The 12,465-nt window shown below is 39.5% G+C and overlaps 1 protein-coding gene across 1 annotated transcript in view; it reads left to right on the top strand.

Moving 5' to 3' along the window:
* The window catches only part of LOC146856917 (nicotinamide N-methyltransferase-like), a 56,086-nt gene extending 44,616 nt beyond the window's left edge, over positions 1–11,470 (top strand). The window contains exon 3 of the mRNA XM_085647384.1: positions 7,449–11,470. Coding sequence (XP_085503510.1) covers positions 7,449–7,881 — 433 coding nt within the window. The 3' untranslated portion in view covers positions 7,882–11,470. The remainder of the gene's footprint in view (positions 1–7,448) is intronic.
* The last annotated feature ends 995 nt before the right edge of the window (positions 11,471–12,465 follow it).

Genomic DNA, 12,465 nt, shown 5'->3' with positions numbered 1-12,465 from the left:
GCAGGAAGCGCGACTCAAGAACAAGAAGCATGTCGCCGAACTGCCGCTTCACAACACGAAGTGCCTCGCATCGCCGGAGGAGAGGATCAACGTCGCAGCAGACACCGCCGCATCTCCGGGAAGCGGGTCACAGAAGAATCGTTGAGTCAAAGCAGGTCCACCGAAGCACCTCGCATTGCCAGGAGAAGAGGATCGACGTCGCAGCAGACACCGCCGCATTACTGGGTAGCATGTCGCGGCTCATCTCAGGAGACGAGGATCGATGTCACATCAGACGCCACCGCATCTCCGAGTAGAGTGTCACAGGGCCTGTCGCGGCTCATCACCGGAGAAGAGGATCGACGTCGCTGCAGACGCCGCCTCATCACAGGGAAGAGTGTCGCAGGGCCTGTTGCGGCTCGCACCATTGTCGCAACTCGCATCGCCTGGGGAGTGGATCGATGTCGCCTCAGACACCGCCGCATCACTGGGAAGCATGTCGCAGGGCCTGTCGCAGCTCGCATCGTGGGGAAACATCTCGCATCCCCGAAGAAGAGGACCGACATCGCAGCAGGTGCCGCCGCATCACCGGGAAGCGTGTTGCATCAAGAAGAAAGTGCCATCTTTGTTTATTTGCAGCGGATCTTCAACGCATCACCGTCTTTGCAACACTTTTGTTGCCCTGCGTGTCGCATCTAAGGTACATTGAACTCTGAATGTCGCATTTACCATCTTAAGAGAACTAAGCTAAATTCTACCATTTTAAAGTAACAGTATTGTGGATTTTTGTCGTTTATGGTCTTGTGATAAATCTATATAAAGAATACTTATTTTTTATATAAAACATGTGTGGTGTCCATCTGTAGTGTTGTCACTTGATTACTGTATGTGTTCACAAATACTTTACACACTGCCTCTGAGATAAGCCTTTCTGCTCGTGTCAAGCTGCCAAGGGAGTGAGCAGGGGTTATTTTAGGAATGTGCCCCTTTACACTGACTAGACGCAAGGGTCCCTATTTGTCACAGGTACACACCTGTGCCAACTAGAGACCCCCAAATCTACCACATGGTAACCAGATTACGATGGACTCAATGGAGATTTCTGTTGGGGTGTACCAGTGGAGCATATCCCTGATCCGAGCTGGACTTGCTTGATGAAGAGCCTTGTGTACAATACAAATAGCCTTAAACCTGATCCGCTTACAAATGGGGAGCCATTCATTTACATAATGTCATTGTGTTAAGTTTTTGCTTTTTTAATATGAGGTGTTTTTTTATTTGCTCGTATTCATTTAATGTTTTTTAGCACTATTTCAAAAAATGTTTGTGGGTTGTTGGCATTGTTTGGAAACAGGGTATTTAATTTTATTATTATTTATATTTGGGTGTTTTTAATTGGTAACTTTTCATTAAGTACATTTTTATATTATTTGTTAAGTACATTTTAAGAGTATATGACTGTTTAAAAAAATTGACAAACATTAGTCAATGCATTTCAATTGATATTTTTATGGTAATTTATTTATGTTGAGATTTTTAAAAGTAGGTTTTAATTAACATATATTTTTCAAAATGTTCCCTTCTCTTGCGTAGGTTGGAGTGGGAATAATAAATGTGACCCCACCTAAGTTAAATTCTTTTCCTGCAGTTGCTTAGGTTGGAGTAGGAATATGAAAGCTGACCCCTCAAAAGTCCAATGCTATTGCTACTGTTTCTTAGATTGGAGTTTGGATTGGAAATATGACCCCTCCAAAGTCCATCATGTTCTCTATGGTTGCTTAGATTGGATTGGAAATAGTAAAACTGTACCCACTATAGGCCGCACATTTCACAACTGGTGCTTAGGTTTCAGTGCAAATAGAACATCTAACCCTACTGCCTCTAAATAGGCCATTGATGCTGCTACTGTTTCTTAAATTGGAGTGGGAATAGTAAATCTAATCCCTCAAAAGTCCAATATTTTGCCTACTATTGCTTATGTTGTATTGGGAGTAGTAAATATGACCCCTACTAAGTCCAATCTTTTTTCCTACTGTTACATACATTGGAATAGGAATAGTAAATGTGACATCTATAAGCCCAATGATTTCCCTAACAATACTTATGTTGAAGTGCAAATGATAAATCTGACCCCTCCGAAGTCCAACATTTTGACTAATGTTCCTTACTTTGGAGTGGGAATGGAACATCTAATTCCCTCATCCCAAATTCCAACATTTTTCCTACTGTTGCTTATTACAGAGTAGGAATAATGCATTTGACCTTAAAAAGTAAAAATCTTTTCCTACTTTTGTTTAGGTTGGGTTGAGAATAACAAATCAAATCCCCCTAAAATGTAGCACTTTCTCTACTACTGCTTAGCTTAGAGTAGGATTAGGAAAACGGACCCTTTCAAATCCTAGTGCTTTCCCTATTGTTGCTAAGTTTGGAGTTGGAATAGGAAATCTGACCCCTTTCAAGTCCAACATGTTTTTTACGGTTGCTTAGGGTGAAGTGGGAATTGTACACATGACTCACCAAAGTTAAATGCTTTCCCAATGGTTGCTTGGGTTTGAATGCATTACATTAGTGTGGGAATAGTAGATCTAACCCCACTAAAGTGCAACGCTTTTCCTTCTATTGCTAATTTTGGAGTCGGAATAGTAAATATGATCCATCCTAAGTCCAATGCTTCCCCACTGTAGCTTATATTGTAGTGTAAATGGTAAATCTAACCCCTCCAAAGTCCATCACTCTCACAAATGTATATTTGTTTGGAGTGGGACTGGTAAGGTTAACTCCTTATCCCTAAATTTCAACATTTTCCCTACTGTTGCTTAGGACGGATAGGAATCCAAACCCTTTAAAGGTCCAAAACATTTGCTCCTGTTGCTTAGTTTGCAGTGAAAGTGTAAATAAGACCCCTCCAAAGTCTAACACTTTCCTGTCTGTTGCAGAGGTGTACATAGTAAATCTGACCCCATCAAAGCCTAACAATTTCCCTATTGATGCATAGGTTGGGATAGGACTAGAATACCCCAAAAGCTTTTCCTACTGTTTCTTAGGTTGGGATTGGAATAGTAAATGTAACACCTCCAAAGTTCAAACTTTTCCTACTGTTGCTTATATTGGAGAAGGAATAATAGATGTAGGATCCTCCCAAATCCAACCCTTTCCCTACAGCTGTTTATGTTGCAGGGAGAATAGAAAACGTTACCCCTTAAAAGTCCAACGCTTTCCCTACTTTTGCTTCTAGTTTAGTTTGAATCGTAAATCTGACCCTCTAAAGCCAACACTTTACCTACAGTTTCTAATATTGCTGTGAGTATAGTAAATCTGATCATTTTAAAGTCCAACACTGTCACCAATGTTGCTTATATTCGAGTGGGAATATTACTAAAACCTCCCTCCCCACCAAAATTCCATTATTTGTCCTAATGTTGTTTAAGTTTGAATGGAAATAGTACATTTTGATAATCCAGACTTGAACAATTTTTGACTTTTTGATTTTTTTTTAGTTGAAGTGTTAATTTTCTTTTATTTATGTTCTTGTTTTAATTTGAATTTTAATAGAGTTTGTTTGATTATTTCAGTTGTTTATGTTTATCAATTTGGATGTTGATTTTATATATTTTCTCCTATTTAATTTGTATCTCTTTTCATTATTTTTTGTAGAAAGTGTTTTGTCAGTAGTTTTACATATATTTTATGTGCATTTTTTGTAATTTTAAATTTATTTATTTATAAGTAGTAGTTGTATTTTTTATAATTGTTCTATAATTATGAGTATTTTCAATTTTTCTTAAAATAAATAAAATAAATTCATTATTTTATACTGTTTATTATATATGTATTTGTTTATTTACATTGTGTGTATTTACAACATATTTTTTTACAATATTATATGTATTTTAAGATTTTCCCAACAGATTCATTTTTATATGTGAAATAATGTTAAAGTTTTTTTTAATGCTATTCTAATGTTTAATGCTTTTAATTATGTGAACATAAATTAGTAATGTCATTATTTAGGGCCACAATATTTTCTAGAGAACATGTTTGTGCTTTACATAGTAGGCATTTAGCGAACAATTATTAGGACCACAATATCTTTGCTTAAATATTCTTGTAGTGCTATATTTGTAAATTCAATATTATGTTGTAGAAATATGGCTGACCATCGAGTGAATAAGGACGGACACAAACTGGTGATTTAGTTGTTCTATAAATATTGCATTCATATTTTGGATGAAACTTGTTTGGAGGCCTAGTCCTTAATCAGGCAAGGACACCTGGGAACTAGTCACAGTCTTTAAACTTTGCAGCACAAAATGTAAGTGGGAAAAATGGCTGCTTGTTGAGAGGAGACTTCATCTTTTGTGTCATAGCTTGGATGTTGCCCCATGACCACAAGAGGAAGTTAGTTACCAATTTCTATAGTTTTGCAACACATTTTAATATCAATGGTAATGAAAGTCTTCAAAGTTATATGACTGAGGGGATCGTTTTGAATGTTGTGGATGCAAGGCATCATCAAGAAAACAAGGATGCCACTCACACCAACCTTGTAAATCTGCCCATCTAGTGTTCAATTTGAAAAAGATAAGCCCTGATGCCCAAAATGTTTGCTAGAAGGTCACCACCCACATCCACAACTCATGCTGCCTACTTACACCACTGGCACCACATCTCTACTCCCACCACAGCTTGCTTCGGCACCATCCACTGAACTTACTACCAGCATTTGAAGCTCTTTATACACATCTGGGCAATTATTTTCTTTGGGGCTTGGCCTGTCACCAATTCTAGAGAATATATTCTCTCTACCCTCTGTTACTCAGCAGTCCAACACTGAAAGGAGTCACTTAGAATTAGCAACAGGAGTACTATTACCCAGCAAATGTTGTGCTTGTTTTATCAAACGCCCCTTAAATCTTGACTCCTGCCTCATGTCATGTAACCACACACTCCATGTAAATAGTGCACTAAAATCCCCATGCAGTGTCAGGGCGCTTTAACCTCTTCAGTGCCCATGACGAGATGGTCTCGTCATGGGCCGCGGTTGCGCTGTGCCCATGACGAGACCATCTCGCCATGAACCCCGCCCGCTAATGCAACGGCCGGCACAGGGCGGGGAAAGGGCGTGGCACTGAAGGGGTTACGTTTAGAACATGATTACATGTCTATCCCATACTTGTGCGTGTTCCTTGCAGAGCACGTGTTCCTCCCACTAGCCCACATGCAAGCATGCGTAACTGGGGGCAAAACAGGTGCCCATCGCAGACACCCGCTGCTGCTGATATAGCTCACCCTCAAATAAGAAGAAATTTTCCTCTAGGCATCTCTTTGCCATAGACATAAGCATCCGGGTGTGTTTGAGCAAGCCTGCAGGTCTCTCCTGTAAAAAGTGTTGGATGGCTCTCAACCCATCAGTATGGGCTATGCTGGTGTACAGCGATGTTATGTCAAGTGCTATTAATACATAATCATGTTCCTTTGGAGTGTCATAAATCAATTAAGAAAGTCACCACTGTCCCTTATGTAGGATGATAAATTTGATATGTGTGGTTTTAGGAAAAATTCGATATATTTGGATGTGTTTTCCATCCTGCTCCCAATAGCTAATATAATGGGCCATTCAGGGGGCAACTGGTATTCTTGTGTGTCCTTGGAATTAAATATAAGACTGGAGTTCCCGGTGTATAATTTTTGAGGTACCTCAGTTCATCATCCTAGAACAGACCCTCAATTCTCCACTGCTCTAAGTCTTGTGCAAATTCTGCATGAGCCCTTATCCTTACTTCCTGCTTGCACCATTTGTAACAATCCCTCTGTCCGAGTTGAGAACGTGCTTCTTGTAAGTACATGCTAATTGACCAAAAAACAACGTTACCCCCCTTTTTCTGAGTTCCATACTACCATATGTTTGTTCTTTCTCAATTTCGACACCAAATCAAAATATTTCCACTCACTGGCCTTTTTCTATTGTCCAGTTTCATTGGCCCCTCTATGGATCCTTTTCAGGCCTTCAACAATCAGTTTGTGAAATGTATCTCTGTTGTCTTTCCCTGTGGTTGGAGTTGTCCTTGAACTTGGTCTAAAGGGTGTAACTGCTGCTTCCCCAACATTGATATTCTCTTCCCTGATGACATCCTGAATTGTTTGTTCCGTATCTGGATCATCATTTTCCATTTCCAACTGTCTGAGAGTTCTTAAGATAGAGAGATCCGCAATAGTTGTACCGCCTATTGGTTTCACTGATTGGCTCTGTTCTGTCCTAATTCTGTTTTTTTTTCTATAGAAGTGTGGATTTTCAGGAGCTGTAGATTCCTAATGTACTTGAAAGTGTCAATCCTAGCTTTTGGGTAAATAAATGCATTCCTAGGGCAAAATAAGTGTCCAAGCATTAAGATTTCCTTCGCAGATGCTGTTAGGGTTAAGTCAGACAGGTTCATTATAGACGTTTTGTCTTCCTGTCTCTTTGCCTTTGCTTCCTCCTTCTGCACCTCCTCCTGTAGGTTTCTGAGACTTTGGATTCCGTGGTCTGAGTTCGGCTCGATGGTCCAATCTTAGAAAATCCAATTCATCAGACATAGTTATCTTCTTTCTTAATGCTAAAGTGTAACTCTGCCCCTGGCCCTTACTCAGATCCTCATTGCTTATCCGCACCTCTGCGCTCATTTCAGTTTCTGAGTCCGTGACCATAGTTTTCTTTCTCCCATTTGTTACCCTATCCTGCTGTTGTCACTGTTTGCTAAAGTGATCAAACCTTCGTGCAAACGTGAATATCTGGCCATTCTCATAATCAATCCTATCTCTCTGGAATTTGTTTAGTTTCCTCTGTTAATAATCCGTTGACCCACCGCCATGATGTCTGACCAGCACCCGCTCCGGACTGCTCAGCGCTTTTTGGTGGACTGGAGCATATATCTATATCTATATCTATATCTATATCTATATATACATGCACACACAATTAAGAACAAACAAGGCTAACAGAATGACTGTACCTTTGTACCTTGGTGGTGATGGGAGTGAAACTTCCTGTAGTCAAGTGTGAATCATCCCTGCAGGTCAAACTAGGTCCTGGCGGGCTAAAATAAGTGCTGGGAGTCAAGCCGGCACCCACCAGCAGATATTTACCACCTGCCACCTCCTATATCACAGAGTTAAGAACTGCAGAATTTCCAATGTCGAAAACTCACTGGTTCCATCAGCAACAAACTCTACCTGGCGAACCTTCAGCTAGAGGGCCACCGGGTCACACAGAAAGGCTGGAATACTTTTGTCTAGCAGGTAAAGTTAATTGAGATAAATAATTGATTTATAAAGAGATAGGGATGTGCACAGGGATCGTAAACAGATTCTTTAGTAGTAATTAAACATAAGAATAGCATTTTATTGATTATTTGTAAGGAATGATTGCTTATTTAGAAAATGCAGTTCAGCATGCTAATGGTCTACTCCAAATTTTGTAAATTCATTTTTAGGGCTAAATGTGCCGAGAAGGAAAAGAAGATAAGAACAACAGTCAAACGAGTTCTTAAATGTGACGTCACAGAGAGCAATCCACTGAATCCAGTCGTCTTACCACCAGCAGACTGCCTGGTCACTTCATTGTGCTTAGAATCTGCTTGCAGTGATTTGAACAGCTACTCACGGGCAATTCGAAATATCACAACACTCTTAAAACCAGGTGGGCATCTAGTAATGTTTGGAGCCATTGGGAGCACCAATTACAAGGTTGGTCAAAAACTGTTCCCTGCTCTTAACCTTAATGAAGAGTGTATCAAGACCACGCTTAATGCGAATGATTATGTTATCAAGGAGATGAAGATAAATCCCCTTTCTCCGGAGCAGAAGGCCAATTTTCCCTACTCGCTGGAGTATTTCTTTGTGCTTGCACAGAAGACGTCTTATTAAACTTGTATTAAAAAATCGAACATTTTGGAAAGGTTTTAAATGGTGGTTTAGTTTAAGAATCTTACAGCAAGTGTGTGTAATGTAATTACAGTAGATTTCAAATTTTATAATATTAAGAATTAAGAACACCTTTTCTATTGACTTGATCCAATGAATTTAACATTCTATGGCATGAATTATTCAAATGGAAAGGTGTGACCCTATTGTTCAACAATACTCCAATATAGCATAACATTTTTAGTTTTAAACTGAGATGCATTATTATGTCTAACTTTAATCTATTTGCTGATGTAGGCCAACTCAAAGAACAAAAATCCATTGTGAATTATTGAGTGGGTCATTGTATGTCATTTAAAGTAGGTTTTTGTCTGATGCCTGCGTAGCAGTCGCACCATCTCTTCCACACCCGATATTTGGACCCTCAGTACTTATAGTTTGCCAATACACGAATTTTTACTACAAAACGGCTCCTCCTTCCTTGGCAGGATCCAATTTGGGAGAAAAAAACAATGGCAAGGAGTCTACCTTTCCATTATCCACAGACAGACTGGCATTCAGAATGTGTCCAAAGATGGACCCCTAAATGAACCACCAAATCAGAATAAAATTTAACTGTTGTCTCTTAATATGCATCGCCTGTCTCAAGATCATGATGTTACAGCTATCATGGATGGAGCCTTCCTGTCTAGGATTGCCAAACAGTGTACATGGAGGACCAGTACAGGAAATGCACCGTGACCAATGGCGTCAGAAGGGCCACTCTACCTAAGGCTTCTTATCTGATGCAATTCGCAAGAGAAATAGATCTGTCAAGAGGTTAAAAACACCTCCAGCAATAAAATATCGACAAAAAAAAAACACTTTAAAGCCTCACTTTCTCCACTTGAAGCATTTGTATTTTTTGTAATTATGTATTTGTTCTGAAGACGTCGTAAGTAAATAATTGTGAGAGTTAAATCATTTTCAAAGCCTCCATCTCAAGAGAGGCAAAGGCAACTGCATTAGTAAAATCAATTAAGCCTCATAAGTGATCACTTCTTAGAGGCCATTAGCATATCCCCACTGACTGCGATACTGCAGACGTAAAAAACACAACGCTTTAGAAAAAATGTAAATAATTTTATTTATATGATTTATTTTTTCTTTTAAACAGGTTTTTCGATTATTCATCACTGTTTACTAAAACTTTTAGGAGATGTAATCCCAAATGAGGTATTTTTTCACGTTTGGCTGGTCCTGGTGAACGCTATAACTCCATGGAGAGGCCAGATTTTTGACCAGACTAAATTACTGGGGCATTTGTGTGCCAATCCTGTTGTTGATTACTCATCCGTTATATTGATTAAGTAGCAAAGGAAAGGCACAGCTCTACATATCAGAGGGTGTTATGGTAAATAATAAGTTAGACAAAGGCACTCCCCACTCCAATTATTTATTCAAATTTCCTCATAGTTTAATAAGTGTACCATCCCAGCGAAAGCCCGCTGATGATCAGTTCAGCTCACTGCTTTAGAAACAAATGCTGTCATATTTAACCTCCCATCAAAGAACCTTCAAAGGAGAAATGAAGTAACTCATTCATAGTTTCTTTTCAGGAGACTGCATCATACCCTTAGATCATTTTAAGTATTAAACTTTGAGATGTATTATTGTTTTCATATAGTGATTACTGCCGCTGACGAGGCACTGAAACACATTGCACAGAGTAGCACTCCACTCCAGAACTCAAGGTTAGTGGTTAATCCAGTATATGTTCTTTATTGCTATTAGTCATGTGCTTTGGAGAAGAAGTGTGCATGTATTTACTCCAGTTGGGTTGTGATAGATTATATCAATACCAGTGATCATTAGTGGGGACAGTGTAGTTTCAGGTGAACAGTTGGTGACATAGATAGGGTAGTGGATATTAGGTAATGTTAGCTTGCAGGGAAAGGGTTCTAAAGCAGGATAGCCACTGATCTATGAAATGAGGTGTCACATTTTACATAATTATAATAAGAGAGATTAGGGCAGACAGGTGCGAGACTGAGAGGCGGCTATGCTAAGAAATAGAAGGCATGCTGGAAATGGAAAGTAAGAAAAGTGTCACTCTGAAGACAGAAATTACTTAGAGGACTCAAGCGGAAGTCAAGGTAATTTTCTCATTAATGGTTTAGCAGCATAGAGGGAGAAGGCTTTTTGAGATAACAAGCATTCTAAGAACTTAAGATGTAGAAAGCAATTTACGGTTGTCAGCTTGTAGAAAGAAAAAACGATTATACATAATTCTCCATATACGAGTCTGAATGTACACATTACCAATATTAGGAGCACTAGTCTGTTGTGTACCAACCTTATGACAGCCCTTTTAAGCAGTCTGGAGTATGCTAACCTTGGTACAGGGTCTGTATGCTTCACAAGAGGAATTGGCGCAGAAAAGGTCTTATTTAATGATATTCCCTCAGTATTCTGTATTGAAGGTCATTTTTTTTTTGTACTCTCTCATGAAAATGAGTTATTTGGCATTGGCTGAGAGTGTCTCGTCAATGTGCAGTCAGACATTACACTTTTTTTTAACCAATTTCCATTCTAGGTTGTTTTTATGGCACGGTAGAGCAACAGATGATATGAAATGTACTTACAGCTAACATTCCAAGTGTGTGTTGAGGATATGCATATAAGTGGGCAGTTTAGATTATGCATTGTACGTATAAGGGTAGAAGAGTGGGCTCCATTTTGGAAGTCCCTGGCCTGTATGTGTGTACAAAATGGAGGTGATTTTGTTTAGGTATTAACTGGTTATATATTGCTTGTTGTAGCACTTTGATGTACTCATTTTTATTCAATGAGTGTTGTATTAACTGTTTTCTTTTATTAACAGGAACTGTCATGTTACATATGGTGTATTTTGTTGTATTGGTGTGAAATGAGCTCACGGTGCCTGGAGACACTTCAGGTTCACTTAGCATCTCACAGGAGTTTTAAACACAGGAGACCAGTGTAATGGGGACCTCAAGGGGGGTGCTTGCAGCATTTGTTAAAGAATCTGCAATTAGGAAGGGTTGGGGTGGTCGCTTCCCGCAATCCTCTACCCACCGTTCCACCTGCGCATTGACACTTTAGGACATTCTCCCTTTGGGGTTTGAAGGATGCTGCCTGCACCAAAGGATGGCCCAGTTGCCGACATTTACTCCTCAAAGATGTGGGGGTGCCCCATGTAGGGTTGCTTTGAGGTGAGCAGGCCACCTGCATGATTTTAGAAAGCAGGGTACTGCAAGGTCCTCTGGTAAAAGAGATAGTCCCCTCCAGTCCATTTTAGCTCGAAGGGAGGATCCTTTAGAGGGCCCTCCAAAGTGCAGAGGTGCCAGTGGAACCCAGTTTCAGAGGGAAACCATGAGTTCACAGAATGTTTTACAGTTAAAGGTAATGGGGTGTTGGTGATTCGACCTCTAGCGGACTCTCTAAATAAAGGGGGCTCTATGTTACAAAATGTTAATAAGACTGATGTGTGATATGATTTTAGTGCAAAATGTCTGACGTTAGCTTAAGAAATTACAGATAGCTTGAGATTTGATATCTCTTCCCAAAATAAATCTGTGGTCTTGTTAGAGATTTGTTCGCATTTCGATTTTTGTGCATTGTTAACAACACGAAGATTGTGGGTTTACACTTGATTACACATGTATGGTTTGATACTGTGCTATTGTCTTTAAAACAAGATTCCTATGTCATACAGAAAGGTGTTTTCCTGACTCTTGTCAAATAGGCCTCAACTAGGGCCAGGCAGCCATCTTTTGCAAAATGGCTGCCCCCCACCTCTCGCCCCCCTGCACGTTTGACTGTTTGTTATTTCTGCTGCACACACCAACTCAGAACCATGTTCATTTGCATTGTCATTTTTCATGCTGTTCTCCATTAAGCTTCCTCAACTCAGTCACAAAACTGTATCCCTGCTTCAAGGTTCTTCTGTTAACTCGCTGTAACCTATTAATTTATAACAGCTCGCTGTTTTTCATTTATCTGGTTTGTTTCACAATCTCCAGATGGCATTAGCATAGAGTTGGTAGGATCAGGATGCATGCAGTGGGATAGTGTTTATGTGGTAAGGCAATATGACACTTAGTGAATCTGTGCTCAGAATTGTTGAGAATGCAACATTTTCAATTACTCCGTAATAAATATGCAGTTTTAGTATACAATATGTGAAAAACATGTATGAAAACTCTCGATTTTGAGGGTGAGCCAGAAAGACTTTCCTGAAGACTTAGATGCTGCTAACGATTCTCTCTGTTTTGCTTGTATTACTGAAAGTCTTCATGACATTGACTCTGTATGTTATTTCTTTTGAATTTTTGTAAAAAAAATCCTTACATTATTCTGCTGATCTAGAACTTAGTTATTGAGGAGGCCTTTTAATTAATTGATTGGTATTCCGATATTTCGATGTGTTGGGAGGCCTTACCTCAGAGACAAATTGTCTCACGAAACTGCGATTTAACTCTGTCTCTGATTCATCACATTGTGGGAGTACTCCTGAGGTAAAATTGTGGGATGGCAGAATTAGGAGTCCCATGTGCCCACAGTCTCGTGCTATCTACCTAAAGT

The sequence above is a fragment of the Triturus cristatus genome, chromosome 3_2 (genome assembly GCF_964204655.1).
Source record: "Triturus cristatus chromosome 3_2, aTriCri1.1, whole genome shotgun sequence".
In the NCBI taxonomy this organism is placed as follows: Eukaryota; Metazoa; Chordata; class Amphibia; order Caudata; family Salamandridae; genus Triturus; species Triturus cristatus.
Note: the sequence above shows the minus strand (reverse complement) of the source record. Positions and strands in the feature narration are given on the sequence as shown.